Genomic DNA, 16152 nt, shown 5'->3' on the forward strand with positions numbered 1-16152 from the left:
GCGGCGGTCTCGTTGTCGCCGCCAGGCTCTGGCCCGCTCGAGGGAAGCGCACGGCCCTGTGCTTGAGGAGGTGGTGGCTTGTCCCCCCCTTACCGCGCGTCGTGGCCGGGGCTCCGCGCAGGGCCGGCGGAGCGGCGCTGGGCCCGGCGTGCAGGGCAGGGAGTAACCGAGCAGAGCCGCTCATGGGCGGAAGGCGAGGTGATCTGTGTCCCGGGCGCTGTGACTGCGGCCCAGGAGTAATGAGCTGAAAGTCGCTGAAGCTGTATGGGTTGGGTAGGGTATGAGCCGGCAGGCCGGTCGGGAAACTAGCATTCTGTGGCGGAGGGCTAACGCTGATGGAATATGAAGACATGGGTTGTTTTATTCATCTCGCTTTCTTTTTATGCCCGTGAGAAGTTAAGCCGCTAGCACGCCTGAAGAAATCTTCCCCCTTAATCGAAAAGTCAAAATCTTTTGTAAACAGCTGCGCTTTTCAAAGGTGTAAGCAGTAGCCATCCGGGTTTGGATTCAGACGACCAAGAGTGGTCACGCACTGTGTTTATTTGAGGTTTGACAAGAGCATGTTGCTAGGTAATTGGTAAGTGGCTTGAGCCAGGGCTTTCGGGGATTTTGTTAGACATGATTTTAGCTTCAAACTCTGTATTTGTGGCTGGGATCACATGTAAAAGCTGACAGAGGAGAAAGATTGTTACAGTGGTGTTTTAGGTAAGGTATGAAGTCATGGAAGGGGAAGAAAGCTGGCAGTCATGTAAAAAATACTGTTCATAACTCTGCAAGTGCATAATGTATTGATGGATGTATCATGAGCATGGCTATGCTGTCTCCGGGGCCATATGCTTCAAGCAGAGTGAGGGATTTCACAGTTGTTTTTCAAAGGGTTTTAAACACAAAAGCCTGAAAGCTAGTTGTGTTGTAATGTGAAATCTGTGTTAAGATAACTATGTGTCTTTTCCCCTCTGGGATACCTACTTTGGTGTTACACCTAATCATGGCATAGTGATTTCAGGCCTTCAGATGTTCTGTGATTTTACTTACATGCCTGCTGTGCTGTACTTAAGGAATACGTTTTTGCAATTGATGGAATAAAATGATGACCAGGCTTCTTGTCTCAGCTTTACTGGTGACTTGCAACTCCTCAGAACCCAGCTCTTGTGAAGACATCTCAGTACCTGTGCTCTGTGCATGTGCACAAAGAGCTTGCTCTTCCAGGGATAAAATAGGCTGGAAATGTAGTTGTGTGTGTTCAGGTCTACAGCACAGACCCAATACAGTGCAGGCAGATAGAAACTACCTGAAGTTTAGAAAAATTATTACTAGAAACTGTTAAAATTACAGTCTTTTATGGTGTTCATTTCACTTTCTCTTATTCAGAACTTTTAGAGGTCATAAACTGACATATGGAAGATTAGATTAGCTATAGGGAAGTTCTTCCCTGTGAGGGTGGTAAGACAGGTTGTTCAGAGAAGATGTGAATGCCCCATCCCTGGCAGTGTCCAGGGCCAGGTTGGACAGGGTTGGAGCAGCCTGGTGTAGTGGAAGGTGTCACTGCCCATGGCAGGGGCTTGGAACCAGATGATCTTTAAGGTCCTTTCCAACCCAAACCCTTCTGTGATTTTTTTTTTTTTTTTTGTGTGTGCACATGGCTTGTGACTTAAAAAATATGGTGGTGCCTGCGTGTTTTGGAGAAAAATGAACTCCCCAGCAGCAGCTCCACACAGATCCTGGCTTGCGATGTGGACCCTGTACTGTACAGCATGCTTGTTATGTTTGGATGTAAATGGAATTTTCATGTGCTTAGAGTACTTCACTCCCTGACCGCAGCTCCCACGCACCCGGTTTGGGACAGTTACTTAAGAGGAACTACTGTTTTTTGGCTGGGTAAAATGGAAATGAAGAAGGATTTCAGGTCAAACAAGCCAACTGGTCTAAAACCACGTCAGGTCAGACCTTTGGAACAGCCTTGTGCTGCCAGCTGAAAGAAATCATTCTACATTTATAAATAGAGTCTGTTCAACGTTTGGTTTTGTTCCCTTCAGAAGCTTTTTCCCAATAAAGCCTGGAATCTGCCATCTTTTTGAGGTTATTCAACACCCGTTTGAAATGGAAAACAATGATCTTGCCAAGCAGTGGCAGGGATGGTTGTACTGAAAGTGAAAAGCTGGTAAAACCAGTTTTGTGCTGGCCTGTGAGCAGTTGCGCAGGCAAGGAAAGGTTGTCTCTGCTCCCCAGCCATGGGACTTAATTGGAATCTGAAATACTACTTTTGTCCAGTAGTTTCTGATCTACAAATAGAAGCAAAAGAGGACAAATAGAGGAAGTTACAGCTTGGGTGGAGGTTGTACAGAGCCCTAGGAGAAGTAATGCTGTGACCAGGAGTTCTGGCTGAGGTGACAGCTTTCGAGTGAGGCTTTGGGTGTTAGCAGAAGCAGACAAATCTTTCTGCATTTATTCTGTGGAACACTAATATTATCTTCCTGCCTCATTCGGGAAGTTCCTTTGGTTTCATAGCTGTGACATTTGTACTGATTACATGCAGATGTATACGTGTACCTTCCTCAGCTGCGTGTGAAAGTTGTGGAAGCAGGAATAGAAGTGATAAATAAGAACTGTGCATGTTAAGTGTCATTTTGGTTGTTCCAGGAATTAACAGCATCCAAGCGATTTGTCACATGATTTCTGGAGCTTCAGAGGTGCGGTGCTGGGCTGGGGGGCCTCTCGGTGCCGCGGTTTGTGTGTGGCCAGGCACGCCTGGAGGGTTTAATTTGTCAGCTGTGTAGGCTCTCGGCCCTTTTCGCCCTTGTTGCTGCAGAAGCAGTATGTGGCTAAGCAGCCTTAGCGCTCGGGTGTGCTTTGTTGCATTCGTTACACAAAGAAGGCGCATTGCCACACTTCTGGAGTTGCAAGCAGTAGCGGTTTTGTTGCAGAACGTTCTGGTTTTGCGGTTGAAGCTGCCAGCGGGATGCGGGGCGGAGCTCGGCGCGTCCCAGGACAGGGCAGGGCTCGGCTCCAATGGATGTGCCTGGCCCCGGTCCCAACCCGCTGAAAAGACTTCGGGGGAAGGGGCCGGGCAGCCTCGCTGACGTGCGGGCGCGGTGTCGCGGGGCGGGCCGCGGGCTGGGCGCCACGATAACGCGCGGGCGGGGCGGGGGCCGGGCTGCTCCCCCGAGAGGTCCGGACCCTGCTCGGGTCGCGACACTTGGAGCGGGATTTGCGGCGGGACTGGCGGCAGTTGCACGGGATCTCTGTAAGACCCTTTGGAGCCCGCGCTTCTGCAGGGTAGAGAATGGAGACCGCGTTGTAAGCGGGACACTGGGGAGTGAGCTGCTTCCTTCGCTCGGAATGTAAGTGCAAGTTCAGCTGGAGGGGGGTCGAGGGCGGTGCATCCCGCGACGCGGTGTGCCCACGTGGGGTATCTCCGTGTGGTTGGAAACAGTTCCATGACACAGAAATTGCCGACACTGGTGACTTATTACAACCATGTACCCTGTTGCAGAAGTAGTTGTATTTTGTTAGGGTTGAGGCCAAATGTGCCGATTCGGGTGTTTTCAGAGCGTGGGACCTGAAAATGTCTCTCATGGTAATTGGAAAGCAAGGAAAAGGGGGTTACCCCCACTTGCTTCTGTTAGAAGCTTGGAGTAATTGAAAAGGAAGAATTGAATCTTATCCTCAACAGTAATGATGGTTTTACTGACTAACTTTTGCCAAGCATTAGAACAGCCGTCTTACAGGAGCTGGCTGGCTGGAGGAAAGCATCATTTGTTCTATCTATATATGTTTTGGAGAGAGAGTCTTGCAAGCAAATGAAAAACCAGAAAAGCAACAAGCACAAGTACTCAGAGATCGTTAGAGCAGCATATGTAAGTTCCTTCAATTGTATGAAGTTGCTAATGCAAAGTGTGAAAAAGTAGCATTTCTTCAGGCACTGAGCCCAATTCCCTAGTGGCATAAATTCAGCAAACACATAAATGATAATGGAGGATACTCGGGGCTTGGCATTGGTAGATACACAGCTTAACATAATTTTCACAAAACCTTATCTACTCTGCAAGCAAACATGACAATTGCATTTAGCCTTTCAGACTTTGGCTTGGTTGTTAGGTCAGAGTATGATCAATGAAATGATAAAAAAATATGAACTTTTTGTTTCCTTTTGTAACAGCATATATCTACTATCTTTGTGTATATCTCTTCTTTTGTATTAATACTTTGAGTTTACATCTCAGAACTGGGGCTTCTACTTATCTTTTTCTTGTAGGCTGTACATGAGAGAGTTGACGAGCACGATAAAATCTAAGGGGTGTTGTGAAGAGAAAGCTTACCCTTTATTGAACATCATTTGTAAGGTGAAGTTCATGAAACCTCACAGAATGGAACCTGTGCATGAATGAGAGGATGCAAATACCAGGACAAAACTGGCATTCACAGCAATGGAGAATGATATATTTTGGACTTCTGCGCCCCATCTAACGTGGTGTAGAATTAACATAAGCTTAAAAAATAAATTCAAGGTCCTCTCTTGTAGTCGTGCTCTGCAGTTCCTAGATGAGCTGTTATGATGAGGATGGGAGTGACTTGTGTGCAGGGGTTTGGAGGGGCTCCTGTGTCTGCTCTGTGTCTCATGGCAGGGGGCACATGGGAGAAGGGGAGCATGTGGTCTGGAGGGAACCAAGGGAGGTGCAGCTTCTCCTCACAAGCTGCCTTGGTTTTCTGTCAGCTTCCACTTGCAAACTACTCCTAGCCCTCTCCTCTCTGAAATATGCAACTATTATATCTGGTGGGTCTTGGCTGTAGAAGGATTTTTGAGTTGCAGGTCATGGGGCTTGGAAATTGCAGACAAAATAGCTGCTCAATAACACGAGCTCTGTGGTTGTCTTGTCATATTCAAAATACTTAGTTCCCTCCAGAGGGGTGGTAAAATCTATGAAATATTTAGATTCTCTTTAATTAATTTTGCTGGGAATTTCCATAGCTGTCATTGCTGAAGACTCGTTTTGAATAGAGCGTGTACTGTGAGTCTTTAGTTAGTGCTTAGGAGTCACATAAAACAAACAGGAGAATTGGAACTCTTTGGTAACAACATACCCACCATTCAGAAAAATGCACATATCCGTGCTTCCCATTTTTTTACTTGAAGTCCATATTTAGCTTTTTTCCCCTTTCTTGCAGAATCTTTACCAGGGTAACTTCTGTAGAAATTTTGTACCTGTTTTACTTGAGGGTATGCTGAAGCTGAGTAAGTTACCATGGCTGTGATCACCACAAAATAATGGGCAGCTGCCACAAGTTTTAGCCTTTGCAGGTTTCTAAAGCATGATCCTTGTATCAACACTCGCTTTTCCAGTTGGTCAAACGGTATTAGAATTTTCTTATTTATGGGAGCCAGTTCATTGGCTGTACCTGAAAAAAAGGTGACTGAAACATTTCCTGCCCCTGGTTGGGCTGTTCTCTAGCTCTGGCATTGCTGCTGGGCCTTGCCTGAGTCAGGCCTCAACTGCTGCAGTTTGCTGGCTAGACATAAAAGACAGGGGAAGGTGCATGGCAGGGGAGGGTTGCCTAAGCGTTTGCAGTTGAAGCTGTTGTCAAATATCTGTTGGTTTTTCTGCAACTGTGCAAATTCTGTGGGTTGAGGAGTTTGAGAGACCATTGTTGCTCCTGGAGAAATCTTTATCTATGTTCAGAAAACTTGCAGCTGTGTCAAATCTTAGTTGTTTTTTTTTTTCCACCTTTATAGTGAAGTGGAACAGATGGTTCCTTAATACGATGCTCTTCCTCTTCTCTTAAAGAGAAATAGAAACTATTACAATTTTTCTTTCCACTGTGTTTTAGGAACACTTTAAGAATGAGTCCACCACAAGACAGAAGCAGAAATTCTTGCAGCAGTGAGCCTCTGGCAAAGTGCCTTCAGGCAAAGAAGGACCTGGAAACAGCTATATCTGGAATTGTCAAAGCTGAGCAGCAGATTAAAGAGAACTGGCGAGAGGTAATTTTAAATTCTTTGTAAAAAAATCTTTTAATAACTAATATAACTCTAATAACAATTCTTATTATTCCAGAGTACTTTTATTGAAGTTATGGCCCAAAACTTTCCTAGATACTTGCAACCATCTTGCTGTGTAATTTGGTCATGCTTTTGATAAAGGTATTTCTGTATTACTAGCTTTGGCACACAGAATTTCCTAAAGCTGTTGGTTGAAACATCAGAATAGAGAGATACGGCAAATAACGTTCTTTGATACTTCTTTGAAGGTGGCCTTGGAACTTTTACAGACTTTAGTCATGTGATGCTGTGGGCGACTGGTTTGTTTTTTAGAAACAAATTGCTCCAAAATTACCACTTACTTGTGAGAAATACTGTTTTATCATCAGTGCAGCATATGCGCGTTCATAACGTTTGACAGATGCTCTAGAGATGGTGCATGTTTCCTCACAGGTGAAAGCAAAGATTCACAGCCACATCAGCCGCCACCTGGAATGCCTGCGCAGCCGTGAGGTTTGGCTCTTTGAGCAGGTAGATCTCATCCAGCAGCTCAAAGAGGAGGCGTTGCAGCAGCAGGCGCAGCAGCTGTACTGGGTATGATTTGGTTGTAAATTGTTGCACTGGAATTTAAGCAAACTTTGTCCTTGTGAATATGTTCTCAATTTTAATCTTAGAAGCCAAGACAATAATGTGTGTTTTGTCTTCCATGCAGTATCTGGGACAATTCAACTGCCTTATTCATCAGCTGGAGCGCTCCTGTAGTAACGAACTAGCAAACCAAATTTCAATTTGCCTGGAGAGGTAAGTACATTTTATGATGCAAGTTAACACAATTGGTATTTATTTTGATTTCTTAATTTAATCTGATTCTTTTATTCTAATGGAAGTAATAATAGATTTAACCTGCTACATTTTTTATGGTTCCCAGAAGTAAGATCTTCAGAGCAGTCTGAGATACGATTCCTTTCATAATTTTTATCTTAAGTTATGGAAACAGGACTACGATGAGCACGAGAGGTTTTCATTTGTGCAGATAATTTCACATATTAGTTGTTGATGGAAGTAAGAAGAAGAAACTTGTGTTCTGCTGGCTATTTATTCTGTTCTTGGTTTGTGGATAGGCATCTCTATTTAAGTATTAAAAGTCTTTTTGTTACTTAATTAGTGCCAAGTCAGTTGGAAGCTATTTTAAGAAATAACAGGCTGATTCCCAAAGCATGACATTCCAAATCAAGAAGATTGTAATTTTTGGTTTTTAACTTTTCTTTATGTCACTGTCATCTTACTCTTTCAGACTGGAGAGTCTTACTCTTAAACCAGAGGAGTCTTCCATCCTGAATTTTGAGGCTGACCCATCTTACCTTCGCCAGGCTATTACCTCATTTGGTTCAATTAAAACAATGGTAAGCACTTTCCCAGGCTGGAATACTTGGAAAAAAAATCCAAGGCAGTATTGTAACATATTGCAAGTGGTATTTCTACTTTTAGTTATAGCTTGAATGGATCTTGTGTATGAGTCACATGGTTTCAGCTGTATAAATGCATACCCAGTGGTTTATGAACTATTACGTGCAGTTCTGATTTTGACTGAGCTTCAGTCTAGTTATGTACATGTTCTCTTAATATATTTTGGCAGAGGCTGAGGGAATAATATTTGTATTCTTACTCTATTTCAGCAACTCAAAATTAATGTCATGGTTTTCTTTAGCTATTAATGGTTACACATCGTAGATGGCTTTCTGTGCTATAAATATTGTTGGCTTTTTATATAAGCAGCGTATTTCCTGTATTATTTGGGATAATTTTCTTAAAGGAAGTGGACTGAAGGTGGTGTTTTTATAGCAGATCTTCCTCCATTCTCTTTTTTAAATACTGAGAAAATTGTTAGCCACAAAGAACCAGTGAGTTGTAACTGTGCTTTACTTCTGCTTCTGTGTAGAATACATTCTAGAAACTGGAGAAAACTGAGGTTCAAATGAACTTTTCTTTCCTTACAGCAAACCTCAGAGAAAGAGAATACTTCTCCTTGGTTCCCAGGGCAGAACTGTGCCCTAATGAACTGTGAGCAGGTAAGACTGTGTCTGTGAATGGTTAATTGTATTGAAGGGAAAAAGGAGAGCTCGAGCACAAGAGGTTAGATTGCTTGAGTAATGACTTCTGTTTGTTTGTTAACGTGCTTGAGTAGCCAGTAAGTCACTGTGGTCAGCAGCAGTGATCCGATGTTACTGCTCCAGGAGCAGACATGCAAGAACATAGTGTGAAAGGGAATTTGGAGTGATACTGTTAGTCAGAATCTTTTAATTGAATGTTCCTCAATGTTGTCAAGCCAGGATTTGAACTGATTCCTTTTAATACAGAAATTCATGGGCTGTCTTATGTTGGGCTCAGCCTCAGTGAAGGAGGGTAGTAAATTGGGAATTGTGGTCAGAAGGAGGGTTACAGGTATCAGAAGTGTGCATTGTAGAAGTTGTCACTTTGCTGTCTTGTCAGTTGCTCTCTGAAGAATCTGGGATCACAAAACAATCTATCAGTGCAGTGGTTTAAAGTCATACAAGCTTTTTACTTACTTAGAAGGGGCTGATTTTGATTCTGGTTCAGAAATACTGATGCATGTTGAATGCCTGTTCTGATGTTCACCATAGATTTCCTCAGCAGTTAAGAGCTTCTCATAACCAAGAACTTTCTTTCTCCGCAGAAGACACTGTATGGGACAGTGAGTGCCTCGCTTGCTGACTGGTTACTCGGGAGCAGACCTCTGAGTGCTTGCCAGGCTCCTTATGTTCCCAGCACCAATCTTGCAGAATGGGTTACACAAAACCATGTGTCAGAGCCCAGCCAGGTAAGCCTTTTATGCACTAACCTAGTTTTTAATAAAGGGGAAAACACAGTTTCTGACTGCAGGCAGAATGTGGTGGGAATTAAACCCTCTGTAGTTCTCTTTACTCTGCCTCATGGTGAACAAAGACTTTTGCACTTGCTACCAGAATGCTCCAATCTGTACTGTGCAAACAGTCACTGAACATTGCCTTTCAGTGTTAATACATGTGTTCTAATGTGTCTTTACTAGGATTTAAATTCTTCCAAAGTTTGTTATTTTGAGCAAGCCTGGGGAAATCTGAAAGATTTGGAAAACTGGCTCCTGCAGAATCAACAGCGGGGTGTTGCTGGGAAGACAGACTCCCCTGGCCACAAGGACTCCACCTCTACTTTCAGCTCATCCTTTTCCACTGTTGAAAAGGTGGAGGAATTAGAATCCCTTGGACAAGAAGAGATGGACCTTTCTGACTGGCTGCTTACAGCTGACACAGAAAATGGAAGCACTGCTTCAGATGAGAAATGGAAGTATGAATTCAAACCTTTTAGGGAAGAATTTAATCTGAATGATTGGCTCCTCAAAGCTGAAACATGTACCAGTTGTTGTGGCAGCCAGATCAAAAGTGTGGAAATTGAGAACCTGGGAAATTTGAAATGCCTGAATGAGCATCTTGATGGAAAGAAATCACCCACTACGTCTGCTGTGAATGCTTGGCTTCTTCAGCATCCCCAGGGCCCGTTTAAAGTGGAAGATGTGTGCAAAGCTAATGAGCTGTGTGCCAGTTTTTCAGAATGCATGTGTGATGAAAACTGTGGAAGAGTGGCTTTGTGTAAATGGCTTCTGAAGAAAGAAGGGAAGGATAAAAACGGCATTCCAGTCAGCCAGAAAGATGTACCAGACCCTGAGCATGAGAAGGCCAAGTCTGCTACCAGTAGCTGGCTTAACCCCACACAGCAGCTCACAGGGGAACCTGTTAGTGCAGAGAAAGCAGATTATTCAGCAGAGATCGCAGAACCCTTGAAAGTATTGCTTGAAAGGCCTCTAACAAGCTGGCTAGCTAAGGCTGAGCACAAAGCAGAAGGGGCAGAAGAGAAGGCGAGTAGGGAAAAAGCAGATAATAGTTTCAGGAGTCCTTTCCTAGACCTCTTCCACCTCCCCTTGAACGTAAATAGTTGGGTGCTGACTTCAAACAACCCAGAAAATGCTAACCCGCCTCCAGCAGAAGATAAATGGCTTCTACGCAAGAAAGCACAAGTGAGCATAAGTTTTTGTTACTGTCATATCCTAAACCAATGTGCCGGGTTTATTGTTTTTCCAGATCTAATGCCTGCCTCCTCTTCTAAATTCGTAGCTCTTCTGGCTAATACTGACTGACAGTTTTTAGGTGTCTTATGTCTTGTAATGCTTTTGTGATTATTACTTAGTTACGTAGATGAGGCCAGTGTTTAACACAAAACAAGATAATGTGTTTTACTGAATGAAGCAAGTATCTCAAAGTCTCAGAAGTCAGTTTTATTTTCTGTTTGAACACTTGACAGAACGTGAAGATATATCAGAATTGTAGAATCAGAGAGTTGGCTAGGTTGGAAAAGACCTTTAAGATCATCAAGTCCAACCTTTACCCCAGGACCGCCAAGTCCACCACTAAACCACGTCACTAAGGGCATCATGTACGTGCTTTTGAACATGAACGTATTTATGTTTGGAGATCCGTAATTAAGGTGACTTCTCTTTCAGGACTTTGGCCTTCCTACAGTTTGTGACCTTTTTGCCTGTATGAAACTCAGTGGAGATAAAGAGAAATGGCTGTATCAGACTCCTTTACAGGTAGGATACACAGAATGTATGAGAACAGCTGAGCCTAAACGTAACTCGGGGATAGGAATACAGGCACTGGCAGCTAACTGGCATCTTCACAGTTCTCAAAATGTAATGTCTAACAGCACTGTGATTCCCTCCCACACACCTTTTTAACAGCTTGGACCATTCTAGTTTTTCATCATTCCTCCTCTTTTGATCACAAGCCAGGAAAGGAATTACTTGTGTTCTTGAGTAGATCTTCAGCTGATTGACACTTGGTAAAATCTTGGTAACTGCTGTAACTAGAATGTGCAATTAGTGTCTAAATTCCCAGGCAGCTTCTCTCTTATCTTGGTAGTGTATTTACAGTTGATGTCATGTTTTCCTTTCTGCCGAGATAACTCTTTATCACTGTTTTTCAAGTTTGTGAAGAAGTCCTTCTTAGCAGGTGCATTGCAAGCCCTAGAAGGCAAGATACTCGGTTCTAGGAAGTATTTTAGTATGGGTTTTTTCCCCAGGGGTGCTTCACTTTTTTTTTCCAGAAGTGTTGCTTTCGGTTTACCACAGAGAATAACCCCATTTTACATTTGTTTAGATGTGAAGAACTGGAAGCATCGAAATCGTCCCCTTCCTGCTGATCGATCGCACATCCCGCTGAGTGACTGCAGCCAGCTGAGCTCTTGTGTTTTGTGTTTGGCCATCTGCTTTTTCTTCTCAAATTATAACAAAGATTACTCATATAACCGAGTTCCAGTGCAGAAAATGTTTCTGTCATGATTAGTTCTGAAATGTACATCCACTGAGCACAAACAATCCAATACTATAGAGGTGTTAGTAAATTTGTATCTGTTATGGGACTGTGTGAATCTTTTTAATGGGTTGTCACTTGAAGCCAGTGCAAATACAAAGCAGATCTCCCTGGTGCTGTGAAACGTTCACCCTTGGCAGGGACTTTGGGAGTGTTGCTGTTCCTTTCAGCTGCTACAAGTTTGCGGTGAGCTGGGTTTCAGCTTACTGAAAGGCTGACTTAGGCTGTATTTGGAAGTAATTTCTTTTATTGAGCAATTGCGAACTTTAAAGTTTCCATTTGCATCTTGTAGAAGTGCATCTCCCGGCTGAGTGTGTGTAGTCTAGACTTTGAAAAAGGCAAGAACTTACGGGATGTGACACGTGGCAGGAGAATAGGTCACTTAATTGTGAATGAAAACTTTTCTTGCAGATCTTTGAGCCCTGCAGAGAACAGAGTAGGGTGTTAACCTTCGTGCATCAGTAGATCAGATCCTCCTGTGTCCCCAGCACTTTATAACTATTTGAATTTCCCCGAAAAAGCTTTAAGATGAAATATGTATGTTTCTGCTGGTTCTAGATAATTCATAGTGAACTTTTATTGACTAAACCACTGGAAAGCAGGCGTCTTAGCCACATAATATTTAAAGGTAATATTTGGGGAATTAGGTGCCTTCTCATCAGATTGATATGATGCTATTTAATTGAAACACTAACTGAGTAAAACTGCGTGGCTCCCACTGGTGCATTTTAAAGATATTTAATCTGTGGAATTCCATGTTATGCATATGAAAGTGGGGTTGGGTAATTCCGATTCCTGTAGCTGTGGACATAATACAAGCAATACCTCTTCAGCTATTTAGCATTTTGAGCCTGTAGGAAAGAGTGTGGAGGTGGAAATATGGATCACAACTGTCAGCTTGCATGAAAAACTGTGAAGTTATATAGTTCCTGGTGCAACTTGTACTAGCTCTTGATGACTATACAAACAGCCTCACCTTCTCCCAGCCCAGCACCCTGGCTGGGAATAGAAGTGATTGTTGTTCTTTATAGCCTTGTAGAAATGATTAGCAAGATCCAATGTTGGTGTCACATGGAAGTGTGAATATGTTCCTGCCTGATAGAACCTGTGCATTGTTTAAAAATCAGTTTAGTCTGAGAGAGGGACACTGCACATCTGAAAGAGGCCCTGAAAGGACATCAGCAGACCACCTGCAGTGCTCAGGCTTCTGTAGTTGGGGCTTTCTGCTGAAAGCAGTAACATGTTTCTGAAGTTCTGGTTGCCCTTTGAACATGTCCTTGCTGCTGCATGGGAAGACTGCACTGTGACTAACTCCAGTAACAGCCTAATTTGATTAGCAGTTGAATTTAATAAATGTGATTGACGTGCAGCCCACCTTATAATTCCTTGTAGTCGTCATTGTGTGCTACTTTGTCAGCTCATTACGAGCCTTTAAAACTTGGGGGTATGTATTCCTTTACTTACTCGACTGACTTGTTATCACTAATTGATATTTATGTAAAACATTGATTAGTCTTTTCCATTAAAAACTTATTACAACCAAAGGCTGTGGTACATCTCCTTTGCACGGTGGTTCACACAGCACGCTGTGGCGCACTGCCCAGGTAGTCTCTGTTAAGATGTGGCTGCGGCTCTGTCTCCAGCCCTGGATTGCACTTGCTTGCTTTCGCTCATCCCTTCTCCAGGACGTGCAGTTGCACGGAGCCCCGGCACCAGGTGCACACCAGGGTAACCCCTGTCAGTTACTGCACTGCAGCACGAAACACAGATTTAGACAACATGACACGTGTGTTTCTTACAGCTCTGGAATACTTCAAGAGGCTGCATGGGTCTAAGCAGCCTTCAGTCTTCCTCTCTATTGCTGTGAAACATCTCTGGTCTGGCTGTGCAGTTGGAAGTTAGCTCCTCTCTGGTGCTTCTGCTTTCCTAGTTTTTGGACATCGAACTCGCTGCATGTTTTCTTCCTTGAGGATTTTCACTTTCCTTCAACTGGGCTGCACTGTACTGTGAAAAGAACATTCTCATGAGGCAGCTGAGCCTGGCAGCCGTTCAACCACCGTACCTTGAATTTCACATGTGGGTGTGTGTATGCAGTTTTTCTAAGTGCATTGGAGGTTCTTTGTTAGAAACAGCCACGTGCAGAACTCCTGGACATGTATCCTGAATGTTTAGCTTTCAAAGACAGGGGGAAAATACTTTAGGTTTCCCAAAGACAAGGAGGACAGAGAACGCTCTTCTCAAACATGGAGACCTTCCTTTGAACAATCTGAGATTATCAGATCGGTGCCTTGTACTGAGCAGTGCTTAATTCCGTTTCTCTCTCTCCCGGTGGAGCTGGAGCAGTTACTTCCTGCTTCTCCCTCAGCTGTGTTTCTGCAACAAATGAATCCTTCTGCCTTGCTTCTGAGCAAAATAACTGAAGTGCTTTGTGGCTGTGTAGTGTCTGTGCTGGTGACTACAAGTTAAAGAGTGTGCCTGATGAGGACCTGTTACGCCCCTGCACCTGAGATATGCCACAGGCATCATGGCAAGGGGCCCAGCCTGCAGACAGCAGAGGACAAGGGGGAAAGGCCAGCACTTGATGGGGTTGCTGGTAGAGGCTCCCCAGGTCAAGAAAGCAAACTGCCATTTCTGCTTAGACACACAAAGGAGCAGGAGGGTATGAGTGGCAGCAGAGGTCTCCTTCCCTCCCAAGTGCCCACATGGAGCAGGGGGCACCAGACCAGTCGACTCAGACCCAACTCTGCTGTTGCAAGTCAGCGGCTGTTCTCACAGGACAGAGAGAGAGGGTGGCTGAAACGGGGAAGAGACACTCGAGGGGAACAAAAGATAAGTAGTAATGATGTTATTAAAGTACCAAAGGGCTGTGGTACCCTTTGGTGTCCTTGCAGTGCTTGGCATTCACCAGTGTAGGCCCACAGAGTACATGACACTCCACTTGAAACATACTGATTTCCTATCTAGAAGTTAGTAAGCACAGGGTAACCTTGTGTTAAAAGCATAAAAAAGGGTTTTCCCTCTCCTTTTCAGGCCCAGATTAGGTCAGAGTTAACCCAAGTTATGAACACTGGATCATTTTTCTGCCCCAACATATATTTGTCTCTTGTTTTGAGAAGCAGCTTCTGGTTCATGGAGGAAGCTGGAGATTCCTATCACATGACTAGTGACTTTTCAACATATTCCCCAGCTATAAAAGAGGTCACCTGCTGACAGGGAATGGTGGAAGTGGTTTGCTTTTCTCTGTTCCAAAGACTACATGCAAGCAGCTTTACAAGGTTCAGAAAGCTTTCATTACAGCTCTTGTCTCAGGCTCCCTCACTTGCTGCCGCAGCACGGAAAATCTGTGGTGGCTTCATCAGCAAAATTAGATGCCATGACTGGCACTGCAAGAGGACAAAGCATGGCTCTTCAAGATGGCCGAGGCTGTTTGCTCAAATCCATGTAATACTGCATGGCAGAACTAAAACTTGCTTGCCAAATCCTGCTTGCAGTCTGATTTTGCTTCCTTTTATTCCAACTGAACTTGAACACACTTTTGGTCACAGATTTAAGTAGCAACTTTATAGAGACTGTTCACTATTTGTGAACACAGCAAGTCTCAGCACAGAACATCATAAAGCTGTTCTCTGTACTCCATAATGACAACTCACCTCCCTCAGTGCTGCCTCTGTGCTGGCTGTATTTTGTATTTCAAGCTATAGATGACTCCATATACAAACAGGTCATGAACCGAAGCTTCTAGTAGCCCTAGAAACACAGCTATTTCAGCAAAACGCACCAAGCTCTGCCCCTGAGGCAAGCAATTCCAGGAAATCTGAGATTAATGCAGACCAGATAACATGCTAAATTGTCTGAGTCAGCCTAGCCTTAAGGTCATGGCAACTTTGAACTTACAAAAGCTTGTTCCTACAAGATCTCCTGTCCACCACTGGTTAAGCCTCACAGTTTTCCCACTTCAGCTGGGGGGAAGAGAATTATGTTATGGGTTACATCTCAGTCCTGAGTTATGTTTCAGTCCTCAAAAAGTTCCTAGAAAACTTACTGATACTGATGGGGGAGAAGAAGCTCAGGAAGAAAGTGCACATGTCCTCCTAGTGTCCCAGGTGACAGCACTGCAGAACTGGTGGCTATTTCTCCTTTCTGCACTCTGCGAGTAGAGGACCACTACTTTGGTGGTACAGCCCTTGAAAAATGTGTGCTAGAAGGTCTGGCTCTACCACACCACAGTAATCCACAGTTCACAGAGGGACACATGGCTTAACAAGAAACAGCATTTACAAAGTGGGGTGAGAAAAGGCCCATTTTCTTCATGCTACATCTAGTTAAGTGGTGGCATAAAGCACCTGCTGTGACCTGGTATCGAAGGGAAGCTAATTGAGTTCACCTGTGAAGGCTCATTTCCTACAGCACTTGCTCTATAAGAAAAGCTTTTCTCAACAGCTCTCTCTTCCTGAAAAGGCTGTGATCCTTTCTGGAGGAAGGTAAGAGCTATCACCTTGCTTCTGCTGCTTTGTTGTTGTTCTGATTTTGTTGGGTACAGTGTAGTTCTCAAGAGCTGTTTCAGTAGGCAGAACTCAAACTCTTGTTTTGCATTAAGCTGTCTGCTGAGCATCAAGTTTCTTGGTTTTTTTTCCTTTGCCCTGACTTCATTCATGCTGTTTAATTATTTAAAAATGAAAGGAATGAGCTGTTATACAATAACTAATCACTGAACAAATACACAACTTACTGTTTAGTTTATCTGCAAACAAT

General features: G+C 43.8%; 1 protein-coding gene across 1 annotated transcript; it reads left to right on the forward strand.

Annotated features, from left to right (window-relative positions):
- Nucleotides 1-2801: 2801 nt before the first annotated feature.
- Nucleotides 2802-12944, forward strand: NCOA4 (nuclear receptor coactivator 4). The gene is given in 13 exon segments (XM_061373770.1): nucleotides 2802-3148; nucleotides 3150-3247; nucleotides 3250-3311; nucleotides 3313-3341; nucleotides 5827-5980; nucleotides 6431-6571; nucleotides 6690-6778; nucleotides 7272-7380; nucleotides 7975-8046; nucleotides 8673-8816; nucleotides 9045-10046; nucleotides 10530-10619; nucleotides 11188-12944. Coding segments are annotated over 13 exon segments (2328 nt in total). The 5' UTR covers nucleotides 2802-2816; the 3' UTR covers nucleotides 11194-12944.
- The last annotated feature ends 3208 nt before the right edge of the window (nucleotides 12945-16152 follow it).

This window comes from Neopsephotus bourkii, unplaced genomic scaffold, assembly GCF_033783945.1.
Source record: "Neopsephotus bourkii isolate Nb327-2 ecotype Australia unplaced genomic scaffold, CSIRO-AGI_Nbou_v1 NB_1634, whole genome shotgun sequence".
NCBI lineage: Eukaryota > Metazoa > Chordata > Aves > Psittaciformes > Psittacidae > Neopsephotus > Neopsephotus bourkii.